This window comes from Nanorana parkeri, unplaced genomic scaffold (assembly GCF_000935625.1).
Source record: "Nanorana parkeri isolate BGI_ZX_2015 unplaced genomic scaffold, ASM93562v1 scaffold903, whole genome shotgun sequence".
Lineage (NCBI taxonomy): Eukaryota > Metazoa > Chordata > Amphibia > Anura > Dicroglossidae > Nanorana > Nanorana parkeri.
The window spans coordinates 463,185-479,323 of NW_017307171.1; the positions used below are offsets into that span (position 1 = coordinate 463,185).

Genomic DNA, 16,139 nt, shown 5'->3' on the forward strand with positions numbered 1-16,139 from the left:
TTTTTTTTTTTTTTTTTAACAGCCTGGAATTTTATGGAGCAAATAGTGAAAGGGATGCTGTACCTTCATTCTCATGGCATTTTACACCGAGACCTTACCCTTTCTAATCTTCTACTCTCCAGTGACATGAACGTCAAGATTGCAGATTTTGGCTTGGCAACCCAGCTCAAGCTGCCAAATGAGAAACACTTTACGATGTGTGGCACACCTAACTATATTTCCCCTGAAATTGCTACCAGGAGCGCCCATGGCCTGGAATCTGATGTCTGGTCTTTGGGCTGCATGTTGTACACTTTCCTTGTGGGCCGCCCACCTTTTGACACGGACACAGTAAAAAACACTCTAAATAAAATAGTTTTGGCAGATTATGAAATGCCCAGTTTTATGTCAAGAGAGGCAAAGGACCTCATTTTTAAGGTGTTGCGTAAAAACCCAGCAGATAGGCTAAGTCTTTCTTCTGTGCTCGACCACCCATTTATGACGGGGTATTCTTCTACCACATGTGATGATAAGGCAGCAGTTGAAGATTCCATTGATAGCGGCCATGCTACAATTTCTACAGGCTTTACTAGTTCCTCTGGGGTCAGTGTTAGTGGACGCCTACCAGAGAAGAGGATTTTATCTGGGCCTTCGCTCCCGAATAAAATGAACATCTTCCAGTTCAAGGACCGAGAACCAAGTGATGCTTTAACCGGAGATGAAGGAAGCTTCCACAACCGCCAGAAAGAGGAATATGGTTTCTCTGAGGGAAGAGGTAGAAAAGCTGTTGTTGAAGATAGGCCACACTCTCGCTACCTCCGCAGAGCCCACTCTTCTGATAGAACGGGTACCTCACACAGCCAAAATCATAGTAAACCAGGCAGCTTCACAGATAGGTGTCATTCTGTGGAGAATCTGAGCAAACCTGGTCCACTGACTAGTTACAGGACCTCTGCCTCATCCCCTGGAAATAGTTATGGAGATATTCCTCAGATGTTCTCAGACCACGCTAAGCATGGTTCCTTGGACAGATATATCTCACCACCAGTGAAGGAAAATACACCGTAAGTAAAGTACATATTACTAGAACATAATATTTACTGGTAAGGTATGTGCATGTGTTTACGTACAGTGATTGAAGGTTATATCTTCTCCTTCAGCCATCAATTTGTCTGAAAGAACTGTTTGTATCGCTTTTAGCAACCAATCAGTCCTCCTTTTAGGCCCCATTCACACTGCGCGATTCGCAAATTGCGCGATTTGTCGCGCAAATGCTTGCATTGAGCAAGCTAGAATCGCGGCAAAATCCGCTCCAAAAAGGGTCCTGCTGTAGCGACACACGGCCCGCGACAGCAGGCCCCATTGCCAAGCATTGGAGAGCGATAGCACGTGGTAAATAGCCGCGATATTGCGGGAATTACCGCGCGATAAATCGCTTAAGGTGCAGTTAATAAACTGCCACAACTGCTATGATGGTAGCATGTGATTCATCTTGCCAGCCTTGACTTAAGGAGTTAGCTTGCATTTGGATGCTTTGGGGTACCTGCTTTATGCTGGGTAACATTTGAAAGATATGTTCTTAAACCATATGTAAATATTTGAGTCACATATAGTGCATCAGCTGACTTTTTAACAAATAAAAAATGTGTTAGGAAATTTTAATTTGAAACTAGTCGTTTATTTTTTTTTCAACTGTAATATGCTTGCAGCACAAATCTACATGAACTGGTCCCAGTTATCTGCTAATTATCCACTAGGGAGTATGTAGTCTTCTACAGATGGCTGCCAAAGCTCAGGGGAAATTTGGTAACCATTCAGTTATATCAATGCACCTTAAAATGTTCAGATCGTGTGTCATTCTAAAAAAAAGGACATAGGCAAAAGTCACCATCAGTTCTGATGTCTCCTTGCAAGGTGGATGTCGTTTCTTCTTTACTATGGGTAAAGTGAATATCTTTTGCTATTGACATTGGCTTCATTTAGATCAGAGCTGGATACATCCGGGAAGCTGATGTGCATAACATTCTGGTTCTTTTATGATTGTTATTGCACGGTGGTGTTTTCCAAAGTGTGAAGCATGTACCACCGGTAGGATTCATCCTCGCCAGTAGTGGGACTGTGCAAGGACCAGGATTTCTGTTCATATCATTTTGGCAGATTATATGTATTCTGGTTTTAAGTGGGAGATGCAATAGGATACCTGATGGAGCTGATTATGCAGGCTTATATGTGGACATTTGGGAAAGATAACGTGTTAGATGGATTATTGCGGTGTTTGTGGGTGGGACATGTCATTTGTAATCAGGTGACACAGGTACTATAAATATTGGAGAGTTGGTAAACAACTGAGGAAATTGTACCAAGTGATTTTATAGGAGAATCCTAGATCAGATTGATTGCCTCCTTTAGGTATACATGGGCTGATGCATATCTACAAAAAAAATTTGAATATACCAGTCTACTGATTTATATGATAAATTACACTGTTTCAGCTGGTTGTTACAATTCTAAATCAAACTCTTTGTTTGGAGTTGCTGATTGCTTTTCTGTGTATTTTGGATACGTTATAAGGTGATGATGGGATAACTAAAACTAATAGTATTGGCTGATGGGTATTATAACCTTCAACTACTCCATTGACAAATCATTTATTTCTGTTATGTTGCTGTTGGGAGCTTTTTTTTTTTCTTTCTTTTTCCCCTCACTTCCTGTCTGGTGAAACTATTTTCACCGGGACAGTTAGTGAAGGGAAATCTCTATGATGGAGCCCTGATAGCAGTTAACACTTGGCAGGGGTTTTAACCTTCCCCATTAAAACGAAACATCCACTTTAAAGGGTATCTGTTCAGAATGAACCTATAAGAACTTTAGATTTCTCCCATTTTTGTATTAGTGTTAAAGGGTTATTAAACCCTCAACATGCTTTTGCATATATCTACTGCTAGCAAGCAGTAGAGATCTATATATAGATATATATATATATATATCTCTATCCTTTTCAAACAGGTTTAAACTTACCTGTGTCTTCGCTGTGGCTTCCGCCTGAACATCTGAAGAGTCTGTGGCGTGCGCATGTTCAGTTCAGATGTTCGGCCGGTAGACGAGGAGAGACACAAGGTAAGTCTATGGAGCAGCGTACAGACGCCGTAGGAGAGAGGATGACCTATGTATCCTCTCCTTATCAGAGTAGAAATGTCAGGCTGTAGGACCCCCACAGAGGGTAAACTGTTTCCTGCCTCAGGTTAAAAGCTGAAACCCTGTCCAGATTTCTAGAGAAAATAAAATTGAATTTACAAAGTCTTTAGCTTTCTATGCAATTCTAACAGCAGCTTTGTGGTATATATAACCAAGATGGCACTATTGTAACATTTCATATGCGGGGATTCCAATTACATATCCCCATTGATAACTGGTTCTCCTTTAGTACCATGCAGTGCAGATATCTTAGAATTGAATCCTAGCTTGTGACTATTTTGTGTGTTCAAAACCCAAAGAAAGACTTTTGTTATATGTTGGTGTCGTTGTGGTCATTTTGCTGAAGATTGAGCTGTAGAAAAATGCGAGCAATGGAGCAAAGGGAAACATTAAATGTTGTGCTACAATACCCTTGCACTATGACTGCCCTGTGCATCCTGTAGACTGATATTAAGTTGTCACTTGAGGTTAAAACATAATTGTTTTTTATTTTACTACAGTTCTGACTTCTTCTGTCCTTCAAAGCCAACTGCTACAAGGTCTGATGAGAGGTGCCAAACTGAGACAGTGCAGCAGTGGTTTGGAGCGATGCAACTAAATGGTAGGTTTCAAGTAAAATGTATGCATGGTTGAATAATGTTTGTTGTATTTACATATCTCACTTGTAATTATATAGTATCTTGTTTTTATATTTACTTAAATGAATGTAAATTGTCCAGGACTGCAGTGGGCTTTTTTGTTTCTTTCCGTTCCTGATTTCCGTCTATTATTTTTTTTATTTCAGGCCAGATACACAAACCTCAGGAGATGAACGGCAACAATAATTCAGGTGCAAATTATTACTGCCAACCAGCTATGAAACCAGAGGCTCCACAATATAACTGGAGTGATGTAAAGGGGAAGAAAGTCACCGACTCTTCTTTTGAAAATGTACAGAAAGGACTCAGAAAAGTTCCAGCTGCTGACCAGCGTAAAGCAGAAGAAAATCGGCACCATTTAAAAAGTAGAATTCCCCCACAAGTTCCTTGTTACCGCAACTTGAGAAGCATCGTTCTTCCACTAAACTCTGAGAGGCTGAAGCCCATCAGGCAGAAAACCAAGAATGCGGTGGTATGTATGAACTGATTGCTAATGTTTATTTCTTAGAAATCAGGAAACCTTACATCTAGCATTTTGCTCTGGACTCTTCTCTAGCAGCACATGTGGGTTTTCTCTTCTGGGGCTGAAGACCAATATTTCAGATCCTGCCTGCAGCATCAGATCATTTTTATTTGAATTTCAGATCTGTGAAAGAGCAGACTGCCTGACTAGTCTTCCCTTAGAGCAGCTGAGTATTCATGTGTGATCCACCAAAATGCTCAGAATGACAATTACCGTAGGCATTGCATGAGTAAAGCCCTGAGCAATAAGGTGCACTTGCAAGTATCAATAGAGCATTAAAGGAGAACTATGGGGTGCATCCCCCCACCATAGTTATTTTGTGGGTCACTGGATGCCAACAATACTATTGAGATCCAGCTATGCCTGCCCCCTCATCCGTCCCTCCAGTCAGCGCTGGAGGATGGGGGAGCGGAAATCCCTGCTGACAGTCACCACTCTCTGCTTGGAGAGGATCGGGTAGTGAGCGGATCGGCGATATGTTTTTGCTCACTTCCCGAACAATAGAGCCTGATGTGCAACAGTTTCAATGTTGCACGTCGGCTCTAACTATGGGGATGTGTGTAATTCACTCACCCCATAGTTCTCTTTTTAACCGCATAGAGATTTCTTCAATTCCTGTGGGTATATATATGTGTGTGTGTGTGTATATTATTTATATATAGATAGAGAGATATATATCTATAGTACAAAGGAGTGTATACTACTGAGGTTAAATGACACAGGGTGACAAGTGTAACGCACTTTGCATAAATAGCAACATATGCACACTACTTAGGAGGTCAATACTGTGACCGTAGAAGTAGATGCAAGCCATAGGCTCCAGATATGCTCAAACAGCGGAGATCTACCTCTTTGCTTAGATGCAATTTTATACAGGGGCATAGTTTGGCCTATGGTCTTCTTGCAGCTGCCCAGGGAAGGGGGAGAAGGTTTGTCCCATACCAGAAGAAAGGTTTTTCTTCTGACCTGGCTCTAACCATATTTAAATTTTACCACCTATTCTTGGTGAAATATGCACTGCATTGTTAGCTTTATTGCTATCCACCATATTTTTATGCTTTTCTAATTAGGTTTCTTCATTATATAGGTAAGCATTCTGGACACTGGAGAAGTTTGCATGGAGTTTGTAAAGGAGCAGAATTCTCAAGAACGGGTTAAAGAGGTGCTGCGGATATCATGCGATGGCAATTTAGTAAGTGTGTTAGTATGAATATCCCCAATGCTCTTAACGACAGGTGTACCTTTCATATAAACTTTTGCTTCACCTTCCCACATCCCTTAAGCTAACCCACACACAACAGCTGCTTACTTATCTTATTTCCAAGGCCTCTGGTGTTGACAGCCTGTTCGAAGACCTCCTCTGGTGTTTACAGCCTGTTCTGACAAATCTCCTCAGTCTCTATTGATTTGAATAAAGCCATACATTGTAACTGGAAATCCTCAGTATACAGCTTCAGTTAGTAGGGACTGTCATGTCCAGCAGTGAAGAGAATAGGGTTTAAGGGCAACTGTCCTTTTAAGTTACTTTACAGATGTGCAATAACTGGATTCTACTGTTTTCTTATCTTAATTTTTTTTTATTTTTTTTTTATCATTCTTTAAGTTTTATATTTTCAAAAACAGAGAACATAGCTTAAGCATTATGTAAGGTTTACAAGTTAATCATATAATATAAACATTTCAAATTAAATCAGATCTTACATAGTATAATCCCATAGGCATATGTCTTAATTTTTTAACCTTCCACATTTCTAGTTATTGCTTTAGATGTGCTGTTGCTTACCTCCTGAAGAGCATGAGCAGGTTTTCAGCTGTAAATTAAGAGAACTATAGTCAAACCTTGTTTGGCTTTTAGTTCTCTTTTGGCTCACAGGAATGGTCTCCTGTGACCCAAAGTCTGCATATAGCGGGCCATTGCCTGCTGTATGCTGACAGCGCAGAGCCGTGCTGCAACTGGGAGAGATCCTGACAATATTGTTGGGATCCACCCCGCTGCCTGATTGACAGTTGGCTCTGTCTCTCTAGAGCCAGAGCCAGCTGTGCCCGCCGTCCAATGAGCTCTGGAGGGGAGGGGGGCTCCCCTGTGGGCAGCCTTGACTGACTGTCACTGTTCTCTGCAGGGAGAAGCAGTGAGCTGAGTGATCAGTGGTTTGTGATCGTTCAGTTCTCGAACTATAGAGCCAGAGTGTGACAGCTGCAATGGCACATACCAGCTCAAACATTTGGGTAGAGTACATTTTTACTGCGTGTCTAAATACAACAAAACAATGTCATCTTACAGCACTTAGTGTGTGTGCGCAGAGGCTTAAACCCTCTGTTAGGATTTCACACCTGTGGGTGTCTCCTTCCAGGAGGATTTCCCATACCAGTTGTTCCAGTAGTAGTACATATACAGAAGGGTTAGAAAATCAATCAAGTTTTAACTGTTGTCAACAATGCTGCTGATCACTGGAATAGAAACTGAAGGAATAGCTACACAATGGAGACCCAGGCACTAATAACAATCCTGGGGTTTCAACCCTTACCTTCACTATCCAAAGCTTAAAAAGAAAATTGCTTGTACATCAAATTACTTTTAGAAAGTTCATGTACTATTTTTGGGTATGTTATTATAGAGATCTCCAGAATTTACTTTTTAGTGACCTAATGTCCATTTCAGCACAACGACTTTGCGCAGCGTCTGATTATTTTTAATTACATGCTGTAACCACGTATTCTGTTTTCTCTTCAGATATATGTGTACCATCCAAATGAAGGCAAAGGGTTTCCCTTGGATGACAGGCCTCCATCTCCCCCAGAGACATTGCTGAGTTACACCTTTGACAGTTTACCAGGTATATATAAAATATGTAATATAAAGAGAAATATTTCTTGCTTTGCTTAAACCCCTTTAAGGGAAACTCTTAATGGTTTTGTTTTTGGTGATAGTTGTATATTTATAAGTTGAACGTGTTTTTTTTTCCCATCAGAAAAATATTGGAAGAAATACCAGTACGCATCAAAATTCACAGATCTTGTCAGGTCCAAAACTCCAAAAGTGACCTACTATACTAGATATGCAAAATGTATGTTAATGGAGAACTCTCCGAATGCTGATTTAGAAGTCTGCTTTCATGATGGTGAGTTCTATGTGCTTCAATGGGAAAGAATATCCAAACAAGGGGATGGCCTGACCAATGTAAATAGGAGGGCTAGTGACGCCATCAACCAAATATACTTCCTAATTGGATCAGAAAACTATAGAGCTGTTGAGGGGTTTCTTGTACAGTCAATGACCGGTCTTTTAGCATTTTAGAACACTGCTAATATGAAACATTTCTTTTATGTAATGGTAACATTGAAGTTAAAGCAGTAATTGTGTTTTATATTTATTAGGAGCTAAAATCCATAGAACAGCAGAGCTCATTCGGGTTATAGAGAAATCTGGGAAGTCCCACACGCTGAAAGACGGGAGCAGCATAAGTGGCTTGGGCGATGAAATTAAATATTATGTGGATCATGCCAATGAGGTAATAAGTTAAATATTATTAATCGTAATGCATATATTCTAAGCAGGAACTAGTGCATTTGAAAGAGTCTCTGTCTTTTATGTATATTAAAGTGACACTACCCTCAGGAGTTAAATCCTAAAAATGAATTCAAGCTCGCTCCTGTGATGGACTTCAATCTCGTTTTTAGTTAACTAGTTTGTATTGAGATTGTAGTCCATCACAGGAGTGAGCTTGGAGCAGTGGCTACCTTACAACACACACAGGGACCATGGGGAACAAAAGTAGCCACCCTCCAGAAGAAAGGACAGTGTCAGCACCAATTCAGAGATGATTTGAGGATCTACAGCTGAGTGATACATTTTTCTTAATAGTAAAGGTACTTGAAAGCATTTTTAAGATTTACCTCCACAGTTTAGTGTAACTTTAAATAATGGAGATGAGGTGGTGATGTGTAGGTAATATGATTAGCTCTCTGTACCTATTAGATTATTCTTATGAAGCCATGCTAAAAATGAAAGGTGCACAGAGTTTGCTATTAGAAAACACACATTGAACTTTTTCGAATGTGTTTCAGAATTCAGGAACACAAATGTGTTTTATATTAGCTTAGATGGGGTGGTTGCATTAGTTTTCTCCTTTCATGAAGTACAAAATAAACAGTTGATCTGTTGGAAATTCTGTGAGCTCCTAACTTTTGAGCCATGAACTGAAATCTCAATCAATTCTCATTTGTTCTCTGCTCTGAATTGCAAAACACCCCATATCATGTGGGTAAGAAACAGAGGTAGCTGCATAGATACAGTACAGCGTGTGAGCATAGTCACAAACAGGATCAGCAGATAATAAAGGGGGGACAAAACTAATGCAACCACCACATCTAAGGACTGGCATCCTACAATATTACATTTTTGTTGCTAGGTTTAGGAATACTTTAACAATAAAACTGAATGACACTCTGGGTAAAACTTTTATGAACCCTTGCAGTGGGGCTACCAAATACTGTGCTTTCTGCTTCAGGGCCCGTTCACACTAGCCAGTCCATTAAATTGCTTTGCTTTAGTGGACAAGCTAATACATTGTGACAGCTGTATTAGCAAAAATGCTAGGAACACCCTTGAGAATGGGGGTATCAGCGCTTGCCTAAACTGATCTCTGTTTTAGTGGACATCATGGCTGGCTATTCTTACTTAAAATGCTCTTTCCTCCTTTACAAAGTAATTATTGGGGGAGGGCTATGGAGTGGGTCATAGAGTTATGTGGTCTATGATATCAGTGCTAATCTAAAATATCAAATATCCTGCTATTTTACTGTGTGTATTTCAGAGCCACCAGGTTTGCCTCTCCTTGGAATCAGCGGTTACTGTTGAGGAGAAAAAAGGAGACCGCCTTTCTTTGTTCCCAGTGACATTTGGGAGGTAAGATACATCCATTTAGTTTTGTAGAATTTAAATAGCCTGCCTGATGAACCAAACCTGTTGAATTTACATTAATATGTTCTACAGGTGCCTTGTCTAGAGCTGGCACAAAGAAAAATACACTTGCTTTTTGAATTTTACGTTTAGGTGACCATGAAGGACATAGTTACCTAATTAAAAAAAGGACACACAAATATACAGTATACTGACAGATATTCCACGAGGGTACACCTTGAAGGGAGGATTTGTTAGGAACTGTACTTGGTTACAGAGATATATTTTATCTGGGTGCTCAGTGTATGGGATTTTATAGTTTGTGGGTCTATACCCATTTTGGATACTATACAACAGTGTAAGGCTTACAAGCATAGCACACAGCCATACATTAAGAAATTGGGTTAAGAAACATTGTTTTAAGAGGATCTCTTTTTGCAGGAGACCAATAACCACAGATTCTCCAAAGCCCTTTACAGAGCCAACATCTACTGGAGAGACAGGATGCGGACGCAGGGATCAGGGCTCTACTAACAGGGTTTTTAGCAGCTTATCGTCTCCCAACCAGATACCAAACGTCAATCCTTCCGTAAGTAGAATTGTCCCTGTGGAGGAGTACAAAACTAACCCCATAAGTAGATTTTCATGACCTGTATGGTAGTGTGCATACACATCTCCCTAACATGGAAACAACCAAATCTACATAAGACAGCTTACAGCACTTCCAGCTACTGTTTGTTTTTGTTTTTTTAAGGATTTGTCTTTGTAACGGGTTGGTAGTTTTACGGCTGATGAGGCTAATGCTGGTGTCCTACACCAATGCATTAGCCCCATCAGCCATAAAACTACAAACATGCATTCATCAAAAAATAATGTGAAATATAGAATTTTTTTCCTTCTTTGCTTATATTATAGATTTTTCTCAAAAAAAAAAAAAATTGTAAGCCCAACCAGGATAACCCCTCCTACTAGCATGCCTGTTTTGTTTTTTGCTAGTCTCCTAGGAGGATGGACATCTTTTCTTTATCTCTGCTGGGAAAAGTCTTACCATTTTTGTTGTTCCTCTTTAATCAAGAACCTTCACTATATCACTGCTTGAGCCCCAGACCAATCATCTTCTGCATGAAGGTGCACCCTCACTTTAGTGTCTGTTAGCCTCTGTAGACACACCATGCATCTTGGATTCTTGGGTGTGGGAGCTAGTTTTTAGGGGCTACAAGTAGGGCTGCAGCTAACGATTATTTTCATAATCGATTAGTTAGCCGATTATTAAGTTTGATTAATCGATTAATCGGATAAAAAAAAAAGGCTCCAGTGATGGACTACTAGTTTCTATTGAGATTGTAGTCCATCACGGGAGCAAGCTTGGCGCGGTGGAAGTAAAAAAAGAGTGTAGTGTGCAATATAGTACATTATACAGCGGCGCAGTACAGAATACCAGCAGCTATAGAGGAATGTAGCAATAGTACATTATACTATAATGTACTATTGCTGGGATTTGTAGTCCTCTATAGCTGCTGGTATTCTGCAGTGCGCTGTATAATGATTATACTGCGCAATGCAGATTACCACTGACCAGTTATAGAGGAACAATAATTATTGCTCTATAATAAGTTATAGAGCAATATCCCAGCAATAATACATTATACAGGGTGTTTAATATATTATTGCTGGGATTTGTTGTTCCTCTATAGCTGCTGGTATTCTGCAGTGCGCTGTATAATGATTATACTGCGCAATGCAGATTACCACTGACCAGTTATAGAGCAAAAATAATTATTGCTCTATAATAAGTTATAGAGCAATATCCCAGCAATAATACATTATACAGGGTGTTTAATATATTATTGCTGGGATTTGTTGTTCCTCTATAGCTGCTGGTATTCTGCAGTGCGCTGTATAATGATTATACTGCGCAATGCAGATTACCACTGACCAGTTATAGAGCAAAAATAATTATTGCTCTATAATAAGTTATAGAGCAATATCCCAGCAATAATACATTATACAGGGTGTTTAATATATTATTGCTGGGATTTGTTGTTCCTCTATAGCTGCTGGTATTCTGCAGTGCGCTGTATAATGATTATACTGCGCAATGCAGATTACCACTGACCAGTTATAGAGCAAAAATAATTATTGCTCTATAATAAGTTATAGAGCAATATCCCAGCAATAATACATTATACAGGGTGTTTAATATATTATTGCTGGGATTTGTTGTTCCTCTATAGCTGCTGGTATTCTGCAGTGCGCTGTATAATGATTATACTGCGCAATGCAGATTACCACTGACCAGTTATAGAGCAAAAATAATTATTGCTCTATAATAAGTTATAGAGCAATATCCCAGCAATAATACATTATACAGGGTGTTTAATATATTATTGCTGGGATTTGTTGTTCCTCTATAGCTGCTGGTATTCTGCAGTGCGCTGTATAATGATTATACTGCGCAATGCAGATTACCACTGACCAGTTATAGAGCAAAAATAATTATTGCTCTATAATAAGTTATAGAGCAATATCCCAGCAATAATACATTATACAGGGTGTTTAATATATTATTGCTGGGATTTGTTGTTCCTCTATAGCTGCTGGTGTTCAGCAGTGTGCCGCTGTATTATACATTGGTATTCTGTAGAGCTGCAACAATTATTAGATTAAGTCGATTAAAATAGACGATGGAAAACGTTGTCAACGTTTTCCATCGTCGATTTTAATCGACTTAATCGAATAACTGTTGCAGCTCTAGCTACAAGCTAGAGTTTAGCTCATCACTTCCAACCTTCCTGTTTCACTACACATATAAGCAGATCACCAGGCAGCCCAGATAGGCCTTCTGGACTAGGGTGTCATTGCTCAATTTCTGTTGCAGAGCTGACTGTTCCAGGGGTTTTACTCCAATCTGTTCCCAAAGTGGGAATCCACCCCATCTTGGATATGAAAACTCTAAGGGGAATTTATCAAAACTGGAGCAGACAAAATCTGCTTCTTTCATTTTCAAATATGTATGTATGTATTAATAAGTTCTATGAACAACTTGACAAAAAGAAATAACCTCCAAATGTTTTAATTCGAGCTCGGACATTCCATTTGAAATCCACTAGTTCTGCGATAACTTTTTCACCAGGGAAACTTCCTGGTGTCTGTCAACATCACGGATGTGTACATACATATCCCCATCTTTACAGCACACCAGCCATATCAACACTTTTTGCTTTGGGTCTTTTGCACTTTCAGTTTGTGGCCCTGCTTTTTGCTTTTTGGTCTGTTGCCTGCACCTCTGGTGTTCACCAAGTTGCTAGCCCCAGTACTAGCCTTTCTTCGTTGTATTTGTGGGATGAGTGAATAACCTAGTTGTCACTTGGAATACCTGGGTCTTGTCTTAGATACGGGTCAAGCCAGGGTTTTTCTTCCCCAGGAGAAACTAAAAACTTGACTTGCGTGGAGCGCCACTTTAGATGTATTATAACTGTAAATCTAGTTACCATATTTTCTTTTTATTGTTTGTTTTTTTTGTTTATGCAGTTTTGACTTTTATTTCTTGCTCCAGATGCTGTCATATGAAGGATCTGTATTTTCTGCTCAGACTGCTCCTTCCTCCAATACCACTAAAACCCACACTCCAGATCCAAGCCAGGTTGTTAAATCTGTGTTTGTTAAAAACGTTGGCTGGGCATCTCAGGTAATTTTAGTGAATTTGCTAATCGGATTATTTGTGCCCGGTAAACAGTTTAAATGAAATTATATTTTCCTTATCCCAAGTTTTCTTTAAGAAAAAAAAGTGTAACAATTGTTCATATGAAAAGCCGCTCGCAGATGACCACTGCAAGAAACAAATCAATCAGATTCTATCTAGTTTTCTGTTGGATTAGTACAATGTTAAACATTGTGTCAATCAAGCAATATGCATACATGCATTTACTGTACCAGGGAGTAAGATTTTTATATTTCTACTGTGCCATGTTTATTTTGTGAACAGACGAAGGTAATTGAACATGTTTTCTTAAAAAGATTTGTCTAAGCCTGGTGAGCATTGTCTAATGTCCACAGCTAGCATAGCTCCAAATGAAATAGTTCTGGTCAGGCAATACTGGTCAAACATTTAGAGATCGATGAAATCACTCTTGATGTAACTAGGGATCTGCTGAAAAGTCTTTTAAACCACTTGTAGAGCACAAATACCTTAAGCTTCCTGTTACATTTTCTTGATTTGTAGTTTTTTCTTTTGTAAATAGCTAAGCACAGGGGCTGTATGGGTGCAGTTCAACGATGGCTCTCAGCTTGTAGTTCAGCCAGGAGTTTCTACAATTATCTATACGGACCCAAGTGGCCAAGTAACCAGGTATTTAAAAAAAAAATGCATAAACTGAATGTTTTAATGTTTTATATATTAAAAAACAAATTTTGAGTGCTATGTTTTTCAATGCTGCATTACAAACGATCACTTTTTCACTGTATTTGATGTTCATATATGCACAGGGATCCTGCAAGATGTGCACGTTTCTTTTTTTTTGCATTTTGTTCCAAGAGGGTTTTTGAATCTGACATAAAAGTTTATGCCAGTACAGAAGCTGAAATGATTCCCCTCGAGATTTGTATGTTTATATAGTGACAGAAATTATTTTTATAGACCATTGGGAGGCAGCCCTGGCACTGCAGCTGTGTTGGAACGCCAAATCCATCATACCTGTGGCTGTCAGTCTTGCAGTGCCTCATGGGATGTGTAATTTTACAAAAGCTAGAGTGCCAAGGTTGCTTACCCCTGTTATAGACCTCTTGGAGTTCTGTACTTTAATTTATAAGGACAAACCATAAATACAAAGCCTGAACTGTAAGGGCTTGTGCAGATGGGAAAATGCAGCATGCTTTCAGGTGTGCATTTAAGATCAGTTTGAGATGCTTCTGACCTCAAGCTGCTTTTGCATTTCTATTTACTTGTATTTGAATGGGCTGATCCAGGTGGGAAAGGATTAGAACTTCTGTCTGGTTTTAACAGTTATAATTTTTTTTGGGGGGAGGGGGGTTGTTTTTAGAGATTTCCCCTTTCTTATTGTCACTGTGACAGTGGTTTTACCAGACAGGGAAGTGAGGGCAAATATGTAGCAGGCACACAAACATACAAGACTGAATAGGGTTCTGCCCTTCCCCAAGTCTCCAGAAAAATGTATTTCTGCTGTTACTATTGCAGAGCTCTCTCTTCACTTCCTTTCTAGTGAAACTGTTGTCACCCAGAAGCAGTTAAAAACCTGACGGGTTCTAATCTTCCCCCAACTCCATCCAAGTAAAGTAAAACGTTTTAGCAGGATGTGCACTTTAAATATGATTGTCTAATAAAGCAGGTGAAAAATTTATGTTGGGAGAAAATACATTTTAATCTGAAGTAAATCATTGTATTTTGTAGACATGGAGAAAATGACAGACTTCCAGACTGCATCAAAAGCAAACTGCAGTGCCTATCCTCTATCCTAATGCTTTTTGCTAACGCTGGCCATTCGTGATGAAAGACTACTTGTACATGACTGTGAATTACCTGAGCCACCTTAACAAAACCACATTCTTCAAGAGACTGTATGGCTATGTGTCTATTTTCAAACCCCCATATGTCTCCAATAATGTCTTTTGGATTCAGCATTCTTAACCTGTAAATAACAGTACAATTTACAGCCACATTTATCATGGATCTTACATGCCCTGGTCTGTATCTGTCTATGTCAGGGGTAGCCAAACTCCGGCCCTTCAGCTGTGGTGGAACTTCAAATCCCATGAGGCATTGCAAGATTTTCACAGCCACAGACCTGACTCCCAGAGAGAGATGCATCATGGGATTTGTAGTTTCACCACAGCTGTAGGGCCGGAGTTTGGCTACCCCTGGTCTATGTAAATGTTGTATGTTTTGTAAAATAGAAAGCATATTTTTTTATTTTTATCTGTTAACTTATATTTGTAATTTTTTTTCGAATGAAATGTTGCTGCAGTAACACGAGTAATAAATGCAGTGATATGAGCTCTAAATATTTTTTAACAATTGCAAAGTCAACACTTGTCACAGTCTGACGGGGCGTTCCTTGCCTTTTTCGTTTCCTTTTGTTGTATAAATGGCATTCTGGAGTTACTGAATTCAAGCTAAAACCCCAGCCTAAAAGTTTGTGTATATATTTTATTTTGACTTTTGCAAACCGTGGAAATTGGTTTAACCCCTTTTTTATTTTTACGTACCTGGAGATAATTGCATATATATTTATCATGCCATGTCTTCTAGGTTACTTTCACTTCTGGAAAGTTCCTGTCATCCACATATCTAGATGGAAATGTTATGAATCCCAATTGCACTTAAACAAATTTGAAACTAAAAGCCAAGGCACCAAAATAAAAAAAAACAAATTGTTTGGTAGAGAACCTTCTGGAATGTGCATTACCTGTGACCTTTCCGGAGGAAAACATGGAGGCTGTAGTTGCTGACTTCTCTTTCTATAGCATTAGGGGCCTGGCCTTCTTTGGCTTCAATACTTTGAGTAAGGAATTTAGGCACACTGAGTTTTCTGATTTGCTTACTACTTCCAGGTCAGTAATGATTCAGAGTATTGAAGGCGGTGTGTACAGTCTTAATAGCAAGCTAACTAGCATTTTCAGAAACAGGTTACTAAATGCAGCTTCTATGTTTCTCTAAGGAAAGGCATATCACGTTTATCTCTGGGCACTGGTTGAATGAAGATCTAATATTTCCCTCTTCAACTATGCAAACAGTTTCAAGTGGTGTACATGACTGCAGTTGTACCTGCAGTACTATAATAATGAATCTGCCACCATGCGTCCTGGTAAACTGCAGGTTGAACCCTCTAGTGTTATCAGCCACCCCCCCCCCCCAACCCAGGTCCTCCCCCCACCACTCCTGGTAAAC

The 16,139-nt window shown here is 39.4% G+C and overlaps 1 protein-coding gene across 2 annotated transcripts in view; it reads left to right on the top strand.

Moving 5' to 3' along the window:
- PLK4 (polo like kinase 4) overlaps window positions 1-14,918 on the top strand; it is a 17,712-nt gene extending 2,794 nt beyond the window's left edge. For both annotated transcript variants that reach the window (XM_018565959.1, XM_018565958.1), the window contains exons 5-16: window positions 23-1,043; window positions 3,675-3,775; window positions 3,959-4,284; window positions 5,423-5,527; window positions 7,067-7,169; window positions 7,305-7,454; window positions 7,711-7,844; window positions 9,150-9,241; window positions 9,677-9,824; window positions 12,792-12,923; window positions 13,477-13,583; window positions 14,643-14,918. In XM_018565959.1, the coding sequence (XP_018421461.1) occupies window positions 23-1,043; window positions 3,675-3,775; window positions 3,959-4,284; window positions 5,423-5,527; window positions 7,067-7,169; window positions 7,305-7,454; window positions 7,711-7,844; window positions 9,150-9,241; window positions 9,677-9,824; window positions 12,792-12,923; window positions 13,477-13,583; window positions 14,643-14,739 (2,516 nt within the window). In that variant the 3' untranslated portion in view covers window positions 14,740-14,918. The remainder of the gene's footprint in view (window positions 1-22; window positions 1,044-3,674; window positions 3,776-3,958; window positions 4,285-5,422; window positions 5,528-7,066; window positions 7,170-7,304; window positions 7,455-7,710; window positions 7,845-9,149; window positions 9,242-9,676; window positions 9,825-12,791; window positions 12,924-13,476; window positions 13,584-14,642) is intronic.
- Window positions 14,919-16,139: the final 1,221 nt, after the last annotated feature.